This window comes from Sinocyclocheilus rhinocerous, unplaced genomic scaffold (genome assembly GCF_001515625.1).
Source record: "Sinocyclocheilus rhinocerous isolate Xijiao unplaced genomic scaffold, SAMN03320098_v1.1 scaffold789, whole genome shotgun sequence".
NCBI classification, from domain to species: Eukaryota; Metazoa; Chordata; class Actinopteri; order Cypriniformes; family Cyprinidae; genus Sinocyclocheilus; species Sinocyclocheilus rhinocerous.
In genome coordinates, this window is record NW_015667306.1 from 2,382,033 (window position 1) to 2,401,570 (window position 19,538).

The 19,538-nt window shown below is 34.8% G+C and overlaps 2 protein-coding genes across 2 annotated transcripts; one reads left to right on the forward strand and one right to left on the reverse strand.

The window, feature by feature from the left end:
- The first annotated feature begins 333 nt into the window (after window positions 1-333).
- On the forward strand, window positions 334-3,934 carry LOC107733725 (probable E3 ubiquitin-protein ligase TRIML1). The gene is made up of 6 exons (XM_016545477.1): window positions 334-400; window positions 508-602; window positions 1,503-1,727; window positions 1,956-1,975; window positions 2,526-2,668; window positions 3,118-3,934. The coding sequence occupies exons 2-6, from the start codon at window positions 510-512 to the stop codon at window positions 3,666-3,668; spliced, it is 1,032 nt and encodes a 343-aa protein (XP_016400963.1). The 5' UTR covers window positions 334-400; window positions 508-509; the 3' UTR covers window positions 3,669-3,934.
- Window positions 3,935-4,363: 429 nt separating this feature from the next.
- On the reverse strand, window positions 4,364-13,760 carry LOC107733707 (hyaluronan-binding protein 2-like). The gene is made up of 14 exons (XM_016545449.1): window positions 13,693-13,760; window positions 13,277-13,397; window positions 13,102-13,188; window positions 12,462-12,569; window positions 12,268-12,384; window positions 11,957-12,067; window positions 10,858-11,029; window positions 9,662-9,756; window positions 9,340-9,459; window positions 6,423-6,714; window positions 5,764-5,906; window positions 5,019-5,153; window positions 4,784-4,929; window positions 4,364-4,684 (listed from the first exon to the last, which is right to left on the reverse strand). Exons 4-14 carry the CDS (start codon window positions 12,520-12,522, stop codon window positions 4,520-4,522), a joined length of 1,557 nt encoding a protein of 518 aa, XP_016400935.1. The 5' UTR covers window positions 12,523-12,569; window positions 13,102-13,188; window positions 13,277-13,397; window positions 13,693-13,760; the 3' UTR covers window positions 4,364-4,519.
- Between the last annotated feature and the right edge of the window lie 5,778 nt (window positions 13,761-19,538).

Consider the following 19,538-nt stretch of genomic DNA (forward strand, 5'->3'; position numbering starts at 1 on the left):
TCAGGGGAACCCCACCAAAAAATTTGTATTTTACCCTCCAGAATGCGATTTTTACCGGGGGATCCCCCCTGAAAGCGATTGGGCTAATTTTGAGTAGCAATTGGGCGGGTTTTGCTGTCAAAACCTGGCAACCCTGATGTCCTGTCACAGGTGGCGAGCAGCACTGCAGTGACAGATGCTTCACAGCGACAAGTCAAGGTGAATGCCATTTATCTCTGGCAGGATCGTGCCACTGTGACCCACCCATGTGATCTGCTTTCACTATTAGTGAAGCATGAGCTCCTTAAAATCTTGCTTGCTGGAACATCTACAGAGTTGCAAATTACCCCCTAAGGATTTGTGAAAGCAATATAAGGACTGTCTCTCAGTCTAGCAAGGTGACATGAAAGATCAGTGTCAGGTAAGTTTTGTTCTCTCTTATTTTTAATCCTAGAAATGTCAAAGTTTGCCTGGATTCTCATGCAGGTTTTGTTTGTTTGCTTGTTTGTTTTTTGTTTTCTCAACAAGACATGCAAAAAAATAACCAGGATCAACTCATGAGACAAAGGGTAGTGATCAGATGCAGACTGAAGAAACTGAATGGCAAGCAAAATGAAATCAAAGTGAGTCTAGCATGTAAAATCAAGCTATGCTTCTTTAAATATATTACAAAGACACATTCCAATATCATCTTGATGGTATGTATGCTGTAAAAATGTATTTAAAATTATTGGAGTATGTTTTACAAGACAATACTATATTACAGTCTTTCTACTTCAATATTTATTGTAATTTCTGTGTAATTATTTGTAAAATTTACTAGCAATTTCTGAGTGAAAACGTCTTCAAAGTAAATCCTAAATCAACTTTTTTAAAGTATATTATTTACAAGTTTGTTTTATTTTAAGATAATTATATACAGTATGTATATGGCCATTTTAAGGTCTGTAGTAATACTAGTGTTAAAGCGTTTGGGGCCAGTAAGGATTTTTATTTATTTATTTGAAAGAAAGAAATTAATTCTTTTATTCAGCAAGTGTGCATTATATTGATCAAACGTGACTGTAAAGATATTTTTGATGTTACAATTTTTTTTGTAATGTTACAAATTCTGTTTTAAATAAATGCTGTTCTTTTATTAAAGAATCAGGAAAAATGTACCATGGTTTTTACAAAAAATATTAAGCAACAAAAACGAAGAACAAAATCAGTATATTAGAATGATTTCTGAAGGATCATGTGACACTGAAGACTGGAGTAATGATGCTAAAAATTCAGCTTTGACATCACAGGAATAAAATACAATTTAAAATATATTCAAATATAATATACTTTTTCACAAAAATGTTCACAATATTTCTACTGTATTTTTAATCAAATAAATGCAGCCTTAGAGAGCATAAGATACTTCTTTCAAAAGCAATAAAAAATTGACTTAAGAAAATTTACAACATTTGAATTTAGGAAAAAGAAATACAAATAATCTATTTTAATGGATTACCCAACTTCCTCATCTTCCTCAGTCAAAGTCCTCTGCGATGAGAGAAAGGATAATGAAGAAGTATGAAGAGATGCGGAGAGTTCTGGAGGAGGACTGTAGGATCACTCTGTCCCTGCTGGAGATGGAGGAGACGGCTGCGGTTCGAGTGCTGGACAACCTCATTGAGACAAACTGTGTCCTCCTCAGAGACATTGAGGTTCAGCTAAATGAAGGGATGATGGACAGTGACATACAGCCTGGTGACAGGGTGAGCCTTTTATAAGAAGAACAATTGGTAAGACAAGTGAATTGTCATGGTCTCTTTTTGTTTATATTTGATTTGTGATCTTAATCTACCATGGATGGTATGGGCAGTCATTATATAAAAATATCATGAGTGACCAATAAATGAAATGACCAACAATAGATGGTGAAACCTACCATCCCTGCAACATAATACATTCTCACTATGCATTTCTGCGTCTCTCTCTCATAGGTCACAATGTATGAGGACAGGTATGTATATTTAGAACCGCACTTAAGAGAGATCGTTTTGTCACCATGTCAGGCATGCTAGCTTTTGAAACACAATGAAATCTGAATGACTCATCTGCAAAGGCATTATTGTTGTAGAGATCATGTTCACCAGCATCCAGTTCATGTTTAGGTTTATTTAATGTGCTGTTATGAACACCGTTTAGCTTACTGGAACAAACATTCTTAAATTAAAGACTTTAGTAAATAGATGCCGGTTAATATTCTAGTTTCTAAAAATCTGTATACGACATCTGAAATAAACTATCACTGTAATGATCAGAATTTTAGGGAATTTAAATTGTATAATTGTATAATCGCAGAACAACTCTTTTCAAAATTAATAATAATGATAATGTTTCTTGAGCATCAAATCAGCATATTAGAATGATCATGTGACACTGAAGACTGTTGAAGAGTAATGGCTACTGAAAATTCAGCTTTGCCAAAAATATTTAATCTCAATATAACCATCAAACTTTTATATTGAGGACAGGTGTTATCTGTGAGCTGACATACTTTCTGTTGGCAGGGTGCTGGAATTGTTAACAGCGACAAACCCAGGTCTCATAAAACTTGATGAGGCCAAATCAGATCAGCTACTGGGCCTCACACACAATTTACTACTGTTTATCCGCTCGCAGATCCCCATTGCTAAGAGGTTGCTGAAGAGCTGTGAGTAACTGTCAATAGCACATTAAAAAATTGTTGATCTTTTGCATTAAACAATTTGCAGCAAATGAATGTTACTTTTTTTAGATCACTGACAAACTAATTACAGTAGAGTTCCATATTCTTTCAAATATATAAACCATAAGGGGACATTCAAACAGAATCCTTTTTTTTTGCTTTGAAAAACCTCAACCCGTAGGCAGTAGAATGAGGGAAATAACGCAAGGTCATGAGACACTTTTTGTAATAATTAAACTTATTTTAACTAGAGCGCCATGTTTGTTGAACACCTTGTCATGCACAAGACACCACAAAAGATGTGAGACGCAACATAAAAGATACTCGTTTAGCATGTTTACGTAGAAAAACAATGGAAAAGTAGCACAATGGAATGGAAAAACACATTCTGTGTAAACAGCTAGTCTAGTTTTGAACCTATCTTCATTTTGCAGATTCCTCAGAAGTGGTCCTGGACCCTTCCACTGCCCATCCCAAGCTGATTATTTCATCTGAAGGGGACTGTGCCACTTTCACAGATGTATGGCAAGATGTCCCGGAGCATGAGGGACGTTTTGACACCACCCTTAACGTCTTGAGCATCCAGTGCTGGGATTCTGGTCGCCATTACTGGGAGGTAGATGTGAGTGGAAAGATCTATTGGGAACTGGGTCTCACCTACCCATCCATCTCAAGAAAAGGTCAAAAGGAGGAGTGCTGGTTGGGCCGGCATGCTGAATCTTGGTGTCTGGAGTACTTTGATGGAGACTACAATGCCTGGCATGGAGGTACTGCTCATCCTTTGCCCATTTCCACCTGCTTCCATCGGATAGGGATCTTCTGCAGCTTTCCTGGAGGTCTGGTGACATTTTTAGGGGTGGATACCATGACACCACTGTACTCATTCTGTGCTGGGACATTTACAGACTCTCTACACCTGGCTCTTTGTCCAGGTCATGATCTTCAGGGGACAAACTCAAAGCCTATTAAGATATGTCGATCCTAATCATCTTTGAAACTCATACTTAAATGCATATTGTAGCATTTAGAAGATAAAGTAGGCCTAGCACAGGTTTGTTTGATTTCACTCTGGCTTTGTGTAGATTAGATTTGTGTTTCTAGATGTAAAAAAAAAGTTATGAACAATATTTAATTTTTTTTTGTAGCGCAACAATTGATTCAACTGCACTGCAAACCTTCAAACAATGTGATTTCATTCATCAGCAATTAAAAGAATCAGCACTTCAAAATGGTAGAATAATAGATACGCAAATACATATGACATATGTACACTACCTTTCAAAACTATGGGGTCAAGAACTTTTCATGTTTTTGAAAGAACACTCTTATGCTCACCAAGGCTACATTTATTTGACAAAAAATACAGTAAAACATTGATATTGTGAAATATTATTACAATTTAAAATATGAGTTTTCTATTTTAATATATTTTAAAATGCATTTTATTCCTGTGATGGCAAATTTGAATTTCAGCATCATTACTCCAGTCTTCAGTGTCACATGATCCTTCAGAAATCATTCTAATATGCTGATTTGGAGCTCAAGAAAAAATTTTTTTATTATTATCAATGTTGTAAACAGTTGTACTGTTTAATATTGTGTGGAAACGGAGACACATTTATTTTAGAAGTCTTTCAGAAACTCTGCAATGCGCAAGTGTACTCAAGAAAATTTTTTTTTATTATTATCAATGTTGTAAACAGTTGTACTGTTTAATATTGTGTGGAAACGGAGACACATTTATTTTAGAAGTCTTTCAGAAACTCTGCAATGCGCAAGTGTACAAAGCATTGCTGGTAGATCAGAGTACACAACAGATAATCTTTCATAGACATGCTACTGTGTCCCACCAATTTTTTCATTGATCCAATCCAAATATTTAAGGACTCTGGTATAGACACCAGGCTTGTTCTTCTCTCCACAGCTGTCTCCCCAGCTCACTATACCATAGATATAGTGTGTTTGATTTCTCTCACAGGTTAAAGGCCCACCAGAGTCACCCTGTCAGAAAGAGAGTTGAATGTTAATATCATTGTTACAGCAGCACCATCTGCTTTTAATATTAGTAAACAACATTATACAGTTAAAATGATGACACACCTGACAGGAGTCCACTCCTCCCTTGAGATAGCCAGCGCAAAACATGCCAACATCCAGCAAAGAAGAATATACTTTATTGCTTGAACAAACCTCCTGAGAAATCAGCAAAACCTGTGCATCAAGCAAATGCACAGAGCCATGCTCTGCTACAGACAGGAAAGTAAAGAGAACAGATTCAGTCCTTTCATAGATGAACCTTCAACACAAATTCAGAAGTACACATATGGATACATACACGTCTCTGTGGCTCCCCACCCAGAAATACTGCATTCTGTTCCATCTGTAAAAGGTTCTTTGGGCAAGCAGGCAGCCTTCACAAACTGAGTTTCCTTAGCACATTTTCCATTAGTAGCTTTCAGTTTTAATAGAGCTGCACCACAAGAAAGAATAAAAAATAGATGAAAATAAGTATAGACTTGAAGTAATTTGCTGAGCTTGAAGGATTTTTTATTACCAAACAGCCAGATTAACTGCATGGAATATCAACAATAATGTGAACTATACTAGCATTTTATTTTAAAGTTCTTGTTCCATTGTCCTTGTCTGTGCGTTTTGATCATTTTTTGATTTTATCCAGGGGTTTCTCCCATCTTGTGTTTTTCTGGAAATTTTGCTGAAATAAAGAATCCTTCAGCAGAGCTTTTAGATAAATTGTTTCCTTTGATGTGACGCTAACAATACATAATGAGTATTATCTGATCAGTTGTATGCTACTTAATTGCAGTGCATTATGGGATTGAATGAGTACACTACATAATTTCCACTAAAAATGGCTAACACTCAAAATAGTGCACAATAATATAAGGTGATGGGGTCAATTTTGGCCACAGCTATGAAAAAGAAAGATGCACTTCAAAATAAAAGCCTGATGAGATTAAGAAAAGAAAACACTAGAATCCAATTCCAAACAAAAATAAATGTTAAAAAAACTGAATATAATTAGAATCATGTTTGTGCAAATAAATGTCTACATTGCTCACCAATATCATTGCAGACGACGTCAGGGGTTTCCTTAAACTTCTCATGGATGATAGTGTCCTCCACCAGTACAGTCTGATCTGTTTGCTCCTTTTGTATCAGATTTAGTCCTCCCAATATAACTCTGTAGTCATGCTTTTTATCACTGTACACACATCAAAAGACAATAAAACCAAGCTATGGTTAATTTTAGTTTTAATGTGAAAATATATTGTTAGGAGACTTTTTTTCCAGCTTATTAACAGCAAAGAAACATGGAAGAATATTGAAATAATACAGATACGAAGTCAAATTTAATAGTAAAAGCTCAAATTCATTTAGTTAAATGTGGTGAAATATAAAATGAACCAGTTAACAGTGATCATGGATTGAAAAAGCAATGTCGTGATGAGTTTACACAATCCTCACCTACTGTGTGATTTAGAGGAAACACACATACCATCCAAAAATCAAACCAGACAGCAAACATATTACCTTGGTTGAAATTAACATATAATAATAATTATAACTGCATGTAAGATTCAAATCTTACCAGAGTTACCATTCCAGATCTAACCATTAGGCTATACTACCCCACATCTTTGTTTGCTTGACATGTCTTGTGTCTTTATTTTTCTGTGTTCATTATGGTATTTAATACTGTACTAAAGGTCATACTTACATGCAGTGTGCAGCGGTCAGCACCCAACAAGTCTTGATAAGGGTGCCTCCACAGATGTGTCTGTACTGCTGGGTGGATCCTTTAGGCTTAACCTGTACAGATACTTGCCATGGACGGGCTCCAGGAATAGCTTTAAGACCCCCGTAAATCCGGTTAAGTTGTTTTTTCGGATTGGGCTTGCCACAGGTAAGAAAACTCTTTGTTGAAGTGTCGTTCTTAGGTAATGGGGTTGGTGGGACAGGAGTAGTAGCTATTTGGGCTGAACTGGTGCTCTCTGGGGTTATGCTGCCATCTGGTAAGTGTTCAATAAACAAGAAGTTAATATTAAGTAACTTAAATTTTAGACATAATATTGACAATTAAGGCTGGAATACACTACATGACTTTTGCCCTGATTTGCAGTCTGGGGGAGTCAAGTTGCTGAAATAGTATTATGATAGTATTATGGATGCAGACTGATTTCTTTTTTTTTTTTAGCTTAAGACTGAATCTGTCCAGCCAGAAGATATTAAAAGCACATATTGTTTTCAAATGTCTCATTTTGTCCTGCCTGAGTTTGTTGTGTTCGGAAAAATTTGGAAGGTCCGATGTGTGATCCACACATTTAATGAAGGCCACATTTCCCCAATATGTTTAAAGCAACTGCACCTTATATCAGTGTTTTGAACGAATTGGTTGAATAAATGATTCAGTGATTCACTCATAAAGACAGTCACTTGTCACCAGTGTTGGAGGTAACGCATTACAAGTAACGCAAGTTACGTTATCAGATTACTGCTTTTCAAGTAAGTAGCACATTACCTTTTAACTTACAAGAAAATATCTGAGTTACTTTTCAAATAAGTAACACAGTTACTTTTTGTTTTCCCATTTATTGACTAACAGCTTTCCTGTTCCCATGTTGAGAGAAATCAGTTGTAAGTGCTGTGTAAACATGATGGTTACTTATGCTGGCCCAGTAGTGCACAACACAACAAAATCTTGTGTTGCGACTTGTTTCCGTTGTGTTGTGCTAATTTCGTTGTGTCATGGAGATTTTAGCTGTGTTGTGCATTACTGGTCCACCGTAGGTTACTATAGTTCTAGACTAAATGTGAAGATGCGTTTACTCATCTCACTTGTACAAAATCAGATTCAGTTTTCCTCAAAATAAAAACAGTTAAATGCAAACTCAGAAACGCAAACCTGCAATAATTAAATGTTAAATAACACAAATATCCTTTATGTATTTAATCCCATTTTTTATAACCCATGTCGGTAGCACTTTATTTTACAGTACGTGTACTTCCCTGGTACATACATGGCAAATATCTTGTACCTACAGGCAGATGAGTGGTAACACAAGGTACTTACCTGAAGTGTATGAACATGGTAATTATTTTGTACATACAGACAAGTGTGGGTACTTATAGGTAGTGCCCGTACATGGTAACTAATTAGATACTTTACTGTACTTACTAATGTATATACATGGTAAATATGTAGTACTTACGGACAAGTGGGTACAAACAGGCACGTCCTTACAGTATCCGTATATGGTAACTAAATATACTTCCTATGTTCGTACTGACTAATGTACCTATTAGTTAATGTACAGAATAAGTTATGTGGTACACAAGTTGGGGGGTATAAACATGGACCAAGGTGCTTATTGAGTAACTCCTGATTGTCATGTGTCTAAATCCCTATTTAAAAGGATTGTGCCTGCTAAGTATTAACACTATGCAGTGCTGCAGTTACTGCCGTGTTCCCAACCAACTTCCAAAGTTCCAAACTGCAATGGCACCTACCATTTCCCCCCAACTTGAGTACCGCATAACTTATTCTGTACATTAACTAATAGGTACATACACCAGTACGAACATAGGAAGTATATGGAAATAAGACTGTAAAATAAAGTGCACCATTTTACATAAACATTACACAGGAATTACCAGTTCTTCAAACTTTGTTAAACTTTACCATGTATAGACCACTAGTAAGTATAGTAATGTGTCTTATTAGTTACCATATACTGACACTACCTGTTAGCGACCATTATTACTTACACTTGTTGGTAAGTACTACATATTTACAACGTGTATAACAAGTACAGTATGTGTCTTGTTTGTTACCACATAATACCACATTAAAGTACCTTGTGTTACCACTCATCTGGCTGTAGGTACAAGATATTTGCCATGTATGTACCAGGGAAGTACACGTACTGTAAAATAAAGTGCTACCCCAATGTCTTTGATGCTGACCTTTGATGGTCCAATTCAACCATATCAATAAGCAAATAAATAAATAAAATATTGCTGAAGAGTGTTGAACTTCTCCTGAATCCTATTCTTCATGCAATTCAGAATGGCAGCACAACTAAAAGGTTTGTTTGAGCTCAGTACAGACATGAATTTATATTTCCTTCAGCCTGAGGATTATTCATTTCACTTTTTGGTACATTTGCCAAAAATAGAACTTTTTTATATTAAAACAAACAAACAAGCCCAGCCCAGATGAGAAAATGTAACGCAAAAGTAACGTAACACATTAAAAAGTATAAAAGGTAATGCAATAAGTTACTTTTTAGGGAGTAACGCAATATTGTAATGCATTGCTTTTAAAAGTAACTTTCCCCAACACTGTTTGTCACCACCTACCTGCAGAAAGAGTCAGTGAAAACTCCCTCCACTCTTACAGACAATTGGAGTGATACAAACAGTGAAAAGTCCTAGTGCTGTTGGACTATATGAGTACTCTTTAACCGTCTCTCAGCAATTTAAATTCAAAAGAACTAACTATTACATTTAGAATGAACATTAATATCAGTGACTGTTGTAAAAGTTACAGCTTTTGGTTTAAACTTTCAATGGAACACAACTGGATTATAAACTATGCTACTGCATTGTCATCAATTTTACCAGACAAGTCTTACCTGTTGTAGTTGGTACAGTTGGTTGAAGAGTAGTTGCATTTGGTGGAATACTGTCTGTGAATGCATTTGTGGTGGGTCGAGCTTCAGCAGTGGTGGACACCATTTTTGTGGTAGTGGTTGCTGTAGGAAAAAGCGCAGCATGTGAGTAATAGCTGAATTTGTGGCAAAACTGAAATTTAATGTAGGTTTAGTAATGTTAGTTAATGCAATTTAATACATCTGCTGGGTCAGAGCTACTGTATGTTGGCGTTGTTGAGTCAGAGCTCTTGACTTAAAAAGTATCATATTATAAACCACACTGTGTCTTTATCATCAATCTTACCAGGTGTGGGACATTTTCTGACATCACAATAATCCCATCGAAGTCTCCTGTTCTTCTTTATAAAGCACCATGGCTTCTTATCTCCATCAAGGTTTCTGTAAAACAGAAAGATGTAGGATTTGCAGTTGAGTTGGGGGTTACTATATGATTATGAGTCCTGCTGCTCAAGTTCAGGGGCTCCATCATACACCCGGCGCAATGCGGCGCCAGGCGCTACGCAAGTGTTTTTTGCTAGTTTCAGCCCGACTCACACGTCCTGCGCCACGTTGTTTAAGTAGCAAATGCATTTCCGCCCATTTGTGCGCTCATGGGCGTGCTGGTCTGAAAACGAGGTGTGTTCAGGTGCATTGTTGGCGTGCGTTGCTATTTTGAGGCAACTGAAATAGACTGCGCCATTGACCAACTAAAACCTGGTCTAAAGTCAATGGCGTAGTAGTTTTTTTGTTATTTAAAGAGCGCGTTAGTATAGGCGGGTCCACAGCGCGCATACACTCTGCTTATTACACACACAGGGACGCACAGCAGCACACAAACATGCCAAATATTAAAAATTAAAGGATTGCAATGTAAAAGATTATTATTGTGTAGGCTACATAAATATAAAAATGCCTACATGTCATAATGGATAGTCATTGCATGTATCAGAATTAAGCTACCTATTTGCTAGCGCACGAGCAGCTCTGTTTCCTTTCTGGAGAGGCATTCTGTCTTTGCACTTGCAAATTCCGCCGTGTAAATAGCAAATCTGCTATGACACGAGCACAACTGGCTCTTAAAGGCAATGGGAGATGAGACTCTGATTGGTTTATTGCACGTTATGCCCAAAACACACCCATTACTCATTAAGAGAATAGGGACAACCCCTTTAGACCATGAGCGGGCGCGCCGACCGTTTTTCCCGTCATTAAACTAGCAAAAGTGGATTTGGACACGCCCTAAGTGCACCTGCGCCGTGCGCTTTAGACCTTGCGCTTCGATCGTTAAAAGAGGGCCCCAGGTGTGTAAGTGTGTTGTTTGCATGTTTGCACATATGATGGAGATGAAGTCTGAGACAACATTAAATCTGTAAATTAACAAAGCTTTAGGATTTTGAAAAATGTAAACCAAAGAAATGTTTTCACATAAAATAAATGTACTACTTCAAAGTCAATAATTAAATATGTAGTCCCAGGCTTTTTGTCCACACTGTTTTTAACCTGCAGAAGTTATGCGGTCCCAGGCCTTCACTAGATGCAAATGCCACTGAAGGAAAAGATCCTTTATCCAGAACAAACTCAGAGTTCCAGTCGAGACACTCATCCCCTTCTTCTGTCTCGGACACCTTCCCTCTGTATGACTGTCCATCCCCCTCATAGCAGTCATCAGGGTCTGAGGATACAGTCACAGTACACTATGATTGTGTGTTCATGTTGTTCTCATGTTACAAGAAAACCATAAAACAAGAAATTATATTACAGAAAAGAACCTTGTGTCAAAGTAAAGTTCAGATTCATGCGTCAAATGGTGTGATCCAATGAAAACCATGTTATTCATGAGTAAAAAAAAAGAGGATGATATTAAAAAAGGATGAATGTGTATGAAACAACTTTATCTTGAAAAATGTTTGAACATTTTGACATTGAAATATTTCACAATAAAAACGGTGTAAACTTACATTTATTGACAAAAATATGTAATTATTTTAACTCAATAGATACAGCGCTTGACATTTTTTAAGTCATTGATCTTTTTTGTCATTTTTAAAATAAAGGTTACATTTCTAAAAGACACTTTTTAAACATGCAATTTGTTTCTTAAATAGCTTTCTTTGTCATTAACTCATATACCAAAGATTTATAGTAATGTGCATAATGTTAACTAAAACAAAAACTAATAAAAAACATAATAAACTAATAAAAAACATTAATTATAAATATTAAAATATATACAATACAATATATATATATATATATATATGTGGTATACATACATTGAGAAGATCAAGAGGAGCAGTCCCTTCCACAGTTTTTCACCAAATATATATACAAAATACAGAAGCTATATATATACACAATATATATATATATATATATATAATAAAATACAACACATTTTTCCCAGTAACAGACAGCATTTAACATTTTCTAGTTGTTATTTATGTATAAAGCACCAAAAGAATAATATAAAAGAGACAAAATGTTGTCTTCTTCGCTAACATGCATTGCATTTCTGAAATATGTTGTAAATTCAGAATCATTTATACACAGAAATTAATCCAAGGAGAGAAATACAGCGTCTCTGTAATTATATACTCACCGACTTGACAGTATTGTCCACTGAAACCATCCGGACAAACGCATTCAAAATCATCCTCATCATCAACACATTTGCCATTATTCTGACAAGGGTTTGTTTCACATGGAGCAACTACACAAAAAGACATAAATCATGAATCAACAAGTAGGCCTATACGACCCATATATCTCCATTACTTCGAAATCTGATTTAGTTGTAGAGTAGTTTTAATTTTTTGTCTGAGCATTCTAGAACCAAATCTGAAATGTTAACGTCTGTTTGTTAAGAAACAGTGGCTTGGTGCAGAATGAGTTCAGTGCTGTATGTCTTACGTGTTTTGCAGTTTGGTGGTGCAAATGGTGGAATACACTTGCACTTATAGTAGGGAGGAGATGAGGTCAGAAGACATAGTCCTGCCCCGCAGCTTCTCCTCTTACAAACCCTTTTCCCTAAAACAAACATCATGCTTTTCAAAATGACTTCAGTGATGGATATAAATGTGATACAGTGTGAAGTGAGCTCATGCCTCTCTCGCACCTTCTACCTACAAACTGCTTGGGGCATTTGCATTTGAAATTCTTTCTCATTTCATCACACACCCCTCCATTCAGGCATGGATTTGGGCTGCATTTTCCTGAATAACCAAAAGGGGGAAACGTTTATTTGCTTATAGTTTAGTTGAATTCAGTTTTGTGTAATGTTTATGACACTGTATTTTGGTTTGTGTATTGGGCTGTATTTATTCACATGTGAACACTATCATTCAAAAGTTTGGGGTTGGTTTGGGAAAATACATTAAAAACAGGAATATTGTTAAATATTTCAATTTAAAATAAATGTTTTCTATTTTAAAACGTGATTTATTCCAGTAATGGCAACGCTAAATTTTCAGCAGCCATTACTCAAGTCTTCAGTGTCACATGATCCTTCAGAAATCATTCTGATATGCTGATTTGGAGCTCAAGAAACATTTCTTATTTTTATTAATGATGAAAACAGATGCTGCTTAATATTTTTGTAGAAACTGTGACTTTTTTCTTGATTCTTTGATGAACAGAAAGCTCAAAAGAACAGCATTTATTTGAAATTGAAATCTTTTGTAACATTATAAATGTTTTTACCGTCACTTTTGATCAGTTTAATGTGTCCTTGCGAATGAATCATACCTCTGAGACCTTGAAGCTCAAACAGCCAATCGTTTGCATCGTCATTATCATCAGAGTCATCTGAACTGTCAAACTCAGCCTTCAGGCCTGATATTTTTGTTGTAAATAGAACATTTGCATAGACATTTAAAAGATGCATATGTATTATATTTCAACCCAAAATATGAACACTTACCCTCCAATCTTTCTTTGCCTCTCTTTCCGTGATGCTTACCAGGCCTCCCATGTTTATCACGGTGCTCATGTTTAGCACGTTCAACATGCTTATCGTGTTTATCATGTTTGTCTTTTTTCAACTATTGAGAGGTGAGAAACTTTCTCAGAAAAGACATTATTTTATCAAGATCAGATCATTGTGATTCAAGTCTAATATTCAGTGTAGTATAAATAATGACAAAAGATATTACTATATATTCAGTCAAATGTTTGACTTTAAACATCCTTAAAAGTAAAAAACAAAACATAATACAGTATCACAATTTTTCCATCCCGAATTTTCAGAAAAATGTATGTCTCATGCTGAAAATTGAGTGATCTTATTGTAAGGTAATGATTCTATGTACTGATCAGTATATAATTGTTAATACTCACCTATGCAGGGATAATGACAGCACAGAGAAAGAGGAGCAGCAGCCACAGCTTGAGATTCATGCTCGAAATCTTACTCTGTGTTTAAGGTCAGTGTCCTGTGAGTGTGTGTGTGTGGGTGGGTGCATGTGTGTGTGTGTGTGTGTGTGTGTGTGTGTGTGTGTGTGTCTATACAAATGTGTGTGATGGGTTATCATGTATACATACATGTGTGGGTCTGCATAATGGACAAAAGTCAAACCACTTATTTATAGATTTCAAAAGTATTTTCTTCAGTTTACCTGTTGAGTGCATCAAGTACAATTTTTTGGTCATTACATCCCTCATACCATATCAATACTTCTTTAATATTTCAAAATATGTGAAAATGTGACTGTGGCATTATAAAGTGATGCTGAATAATTAAATAAGTAGTAATCATTTCAACAAAATTCCTACAGAGAATGTTACTGTATTAACAGATAGGCTGTCAGTTCACAGATCATATTGACAAAGCAGGATACTGTTTGTTTCATTGCAGACTTTGTCCAAAGGGTAGATTGTGATAGGTCATACTTACAGCATCATATATAAATAAAAAGGTAAAAGGCTAAAACTATAATATGAATATATTAAAGCCCCCATGATCAATACTTTTTTTAAAGAAAGAAAGAAATAGGCCTTGTACCACATTAAGAGTAACACAAAGAGCTTTCTATAAGGCAGATGGCAGGTAAGTATTACTTCAACTTTTATTTATGTAGCACATTTAAAAACAACTTTGTTGCCCAAAGTGCATCAAAATTCATAAAGAGTGTATAATAAAAAGATATAACAGTATAAAGTAAAAAATACCAAATAATATTTAACATGCCTAGTACACAGAAATAACATTTTTCATGCCTACACACACAGAGACATTACTCAAGAGATCCCCTTCCTTCAAAAGCTAAATAAAAAAGATGAGACCTAAAAACCAGATGGAGCCTGACAAATATAGAGAGAAATATTATAATAAAATAATGTTGCTTTCTTTTTCATCCAGACAATATCCTCATGTTATTAATTAATAAATTTTTTTAAATCCTCAATATTTTTTTGTCGTCTGTCTCTATTTTCATTCTAGTGGTCATATGCTTGTTACAGTTTTTTTTTTTTATTCGCTTTGGTTCTATTTTCACAAGTAAGGTGTGTATTTTCTAAACTTTTAGTACAAAAATCCAAACTGAACACACTTGTAACATCACTAGTCATTCTTTTAAAACTGATCTCATGCTTTCATTACAATTATACAAGTTTTCAATCAACATAATCATTGTATCAAAACATAAAATTATTGTAACATATATTGTGAACATTGGATTTAACCACCAGAATACAACAGTTTGATCTTCTTTCAATTTAGTACTTTTAACTGTACAAACAGTATTTTCTATCGCCCTACACCAACCCTACACCTAAACCTACGCCTCACAGAAAGCTTTCTGCATTTTTACATTGTCAAAAAAAAAAAAAAAAACTCATTCTGTATGATTTATAAGCTTGCTTCCCCATGGGGACCTCAATTTAGGTCCCCATGAGTCAGTTTGTATTCAGGTTTAAGTCCCCACCGGGATAGAAAAATGTACACACGCACACGCACACACACACTTGCAAAATAGTGGTTATCATCTAAGATAAATCACTTTTAGTTTAAAAATAATTAATTACATTTGGTTATCCCTAAATTGCAAACAAGTTCTTCAGAAACTATATCTGTTGATTCTATATCTATATATATAGATGCACCAAATGATTCACTAATTAACCATTAAGATGAGTTAGATTAAATAATAGACAAATGTATTAAACTGAATGAAAAGTTTGATAGTAAGAGCTTTATGAAAGGCAGTTACTGTGAATGAAACATTTTTATAAATGAAACGCTTATTTTGTGTAGTGAAGAGGATACTTTGTGATTGTGTGTATTGTATAAGACAATTGAAAATATGCTGAAATGTTTGAAAAAAAAGTGCATTTTTGAGGTTCTGTTGTGATATTAATACTAAAATTAACAGTTGCTTGTGAAAAAAATACCAAAGCGAAAAAAACAACTGTATAAGTAGTTTAGTGCCTCTGCAGCACCTTCAGTATCTGACCACACGAGGGCACTACAATATCTCTTTTGCCATTGATGCATGCGAAAGCACTTTACCATAACCGGCACCACTGAACTACAGCTTACAACTTTAATATATGGTTTTCATAATAATAACTTGTTTTCAATAATGTAACTTTACAGCTAAAATTTAACTTTCATGTTTTAAAGGTACCCATAGTAGAATACACACTTTAATCACTGTAACATATATTTATAGAATACTGAATGGAAACTAATGGAATTCTAAATATTTGATACTGCATATTTATTATCTCCTGCGAAAGCCTCCTTTAGACAGCCTATTGTAATGTAACACTAGATATAAACATACACACTGTCCTTTCTTCAGTGTTGTTTTCATAGCAATCTCCAGCTGCCCATAATTTGTGCATCAGTCACATGATAAAGACTAAAATAATGCAGCCTAGCCCTCCCTTTCTGGATCTGTTATTGTTTAATAGACAATTGTGTAGGTCTGATGACAGTGATGGTTGTTGTTTGTTTAACCCTCTCATGCATGGTGTCCACATTTGTGGACAGTTAATTTAACTCAATTTAGGGTTCATTTATGATGGCAATTTTCTCCAAACCACTTGAGGGCAGTGTCAGTAGATTGACAGCAATATTGTAACAATGGCTACTATCTTGCATTCCAAATATTCATTGCTTGATGACATCATTAATCCAAGATGGCTGACAGCGATAGCCATGTGCTAAATGCCCCAGGCATATCTGTGAAAAACTTTTATACAAGGTCAATTGAGGTAAAAATAAAAATATCAGTATGTACAGTAAAGTATGGTGAATATGTTAGTATTTTATAAACTAAAATTTAGAGTAAAATGTAGTTTTTATTCACCAAAAACCAACTGTCCACGTATGTGGACGTCATGCAACAGTGGAGTCAGATTGCATAAAGTCTGATTTCTGTAACCTGCTAGTATATCTATTCTATTTTTTCAAAGATGTTATGAATTGTCTTTTAACAGACATTTAACAAATATATCAACATAAATAACCATTTAAAATTACATATTACAGCATTAAATGGCAACTTTACACATACATATGGAGACAAATTTGCATTTTGCCTTCCAAACAGGGACAGCATAGGTCATAGCATAGGAGTCAGTACAGAATAATAGAGAATATCCCAGAGGACAGTGGAAGTGACAGTGACAGCATAAGTTGTTTCAGCAGTGAATGTTTTCCATGATTTGCCCATATTGCTAATAGGTTTCCGCATATATGTAACTACTGTTATTGTTCCTACAATATGTGTTTCATTGTTATTATATTGTAATATTATTGTTTTTAATAACTGAGCTGATATAAATAGCATAACATGCCATTAGAAAACACAATATTCCATATTGTCAGCTGTGGTTTTATGTCCCATTTTACGCCTTTGTTGCATGGCACAGTTAAATAATTTTTAAATAAAACAGAATTTTGTAAAAATTAAAATGTTTATAAAAAGTAATAAAGTAATGAAAAGAATCATTAAAAAAATCTAGATCACGTTTTCCGTAATTCATGCATGAAAGGGTTAATCTGGATTACTGTTTTATAGGTTTAATAATAATTATTATTATAAAGTAAACAACAACAACAGCTATTATTATTACTATTATTATTATTAAATAAGCATAGTTTCCACACTGTTCCACTTGCAGTTATTTACATTATCTGGTAGCTGTTAGGGTTATAATACAGACAATATCCAAACAAAAAACTGGAGAACATTATGTAAGACTAAATCTAAATTAAGACTAAATTTCATGACAGTAATTTCAGAAATAGAGAGACACTGAATGTAAGTGAGTGAGAAAGGAGAGAGATTATGGTGGAAAAATACAATAAAAAAATAAAGGTTAGAAACATTCTTGACTAAAGAGCAAGACAGCTGTTTGAGCCCCCATTACACAGACAGAGGAGGATTCTGCCCTTCACTAGCTCCCACAACAGAGAAGAGAGAGTGTGTTCTGCAGTCAGGACAGATGGTAGGCTCTATTGCGCAATCTGTTTCTGCTATAAATCGTTTACAGAATGTGATATCACATGTTTATCAGTCAGTGTTCCACAACCACTTTTCATTGCAGGTGCTTTGGCTGAGATATTCACTATGACCTACTTAAAGTTATCCAAGAGGGAAAATCTAAAACACAGCAAAGTAAACCAAAACTGTCTCATGGGCCTTGCATTTTGGATTAAGCACATTTAATACTTAAGAGACTGATAAACCATTTCAGTTTCTTTTTACTAGCTATTATATATCACAGTGCACTTCCCAAGAGTACCGAGGCCTGGGTTTGCTGTCATTCCTCAATGTGTTTTGCATGTGCTCATGACTTACTTTAACATCTAAATTGACATGCAATTTACTTAATTTCTTCAAATCTTCATGGCAATTCCTGTTGTAGCGGGCTTCCTGTGCCCTGAAATCAACCTCAGTTTTGTTCCTTTTGTTCCAGTGGGACAGCCAGGTTATATAAAGTTGTACAAATATGGCTAATATCAAAGGTTTTTCCTTATTATGAACACAAAGGATGCCACAACTTTCTGTTTTCCTTGGTTTCTATCAACAGAGCCAATCTAATTTTCCTGAGAGAGAAAGAGCAGTTCTCCTGAGTGAGATAATTGTATTTCTCTCCCGCTGTGTGTGCAGTGGAGAGTATGGTCTTCTGAGAATGTTGTTGACGTCTTACCCAGATGATAATACATCTTTATTTGTCTATACCTGGCATACAGTCATTTTCTGTTGTCCTATGTAATGATCACTGCAAATGATTCCCTTCAAAAGCACAGTGAAATTCCTTTTTCAGTGTCAACAAAGTAAAGGAATGGAAATAATGTTTTATAACAATGTTTGTTTGCTGCAAAAAGAAGAAAATCAGCAATAAACTTTTAAATAATTGTATTATTTATTCATATGTAGGCCTACTTTATTTTGTGAACAGACGTATAGTGTTTTTCCAGAAACGTTGATGACATTACCGTCCTGCATATAGGATGTCCAAAAACATGTTTAAGTGAATTGGACTATAACTTCTTACAGTAATGCAAAATGCAGATTTCTTTGCATTTTAATTTGAATATGCTTATTCCAAATATGACAACTTCTAATTCAAATAATTGTTTCATACAGGAGACACAGATTATCATCATCCTCAAAAACACCATCATTTATGCTTAGCTATGTTTTGAGGTAACTTAAGTATTTAGCTCAGATAAGTGGACAACAGACCATTTTGCAGATAAAAAGTTACACACCCTAAAATAAATATGCTGAAGGCTGATCCAGAAATATGACTCATGTGATACATTCCAGTTAGCCTAATGCTTTATTGACAGCTAGTATAGTAATGTATTTGCTAGCCTTTTACTTATTAAACATCACAAATGAAAACTATTAAATTCTTTTTGTTAATTGAAATGAAAAATGAAAATGAAATAAAATTAAAATAAAATAAAATAAAATATAAATATTAGATGAAAAAAAAATTATTTATTAACTTAAATTAATTAGAATTAGAAATGTTGCCTTGGCAGCTAATTGAATATAAGCACTAAAATTACATTTACATTTACAGTACATTTAGTCATTTAGCAGACGCTTTAATCCAAAGCGACTTTACAAATGAGGACAATGGAAGCAATCAAAATCAACAAGAGAGCAATGATATGCAAGTGCAATAACAAGTCTCAGTTAGCTTAACACATACACATA

Bases quoted from the DNA above. Each gene is read 5' to 3' on its own strand.
- LOC107733707 (XM_016545449.1), bottom strand. From the start codon at position 12,522: ATGAGAAAGAATTTCAAATGCAAATGCCCCAAGCAGTTTGTAGGTAGA. The intron at 6,715-9,339 runs GTAAGACTTGTC...AACACTTACCAG, and splicing joins AACTGTACCAACTACAACAG to ATGGCAGCATAACCCCAGAG. The intron at 4,930-5,018 runs GTATGTATCCAT...TCCTGTCTGTAG, and splicing joins GTGGGGAGCCACAGAGACGT to CAGAGCATGGCTCTGTGCAT.
- LOC107733725 (XM_016545477.1), top strand. From the start codon at position 510: ATGCAAAAAAATAACCAGGATCAACTCATGAGACAAAGGGTAGTGATC. The intron at 603-1,502 runs GTGAGTCTAGCA...CATCTTCCTCAG, and splicing joins GCAAGCAAAATGAAATCAAA to TCAAAGTCCTCTGCGATGAG. The intron at 1,728-1,955 runs GTGAGCCTTTTA...TCTCTCTCATAG, and splicing joins ACATACAGCCTGGTGACAGG to GTCACAATGTATGAGGACAG.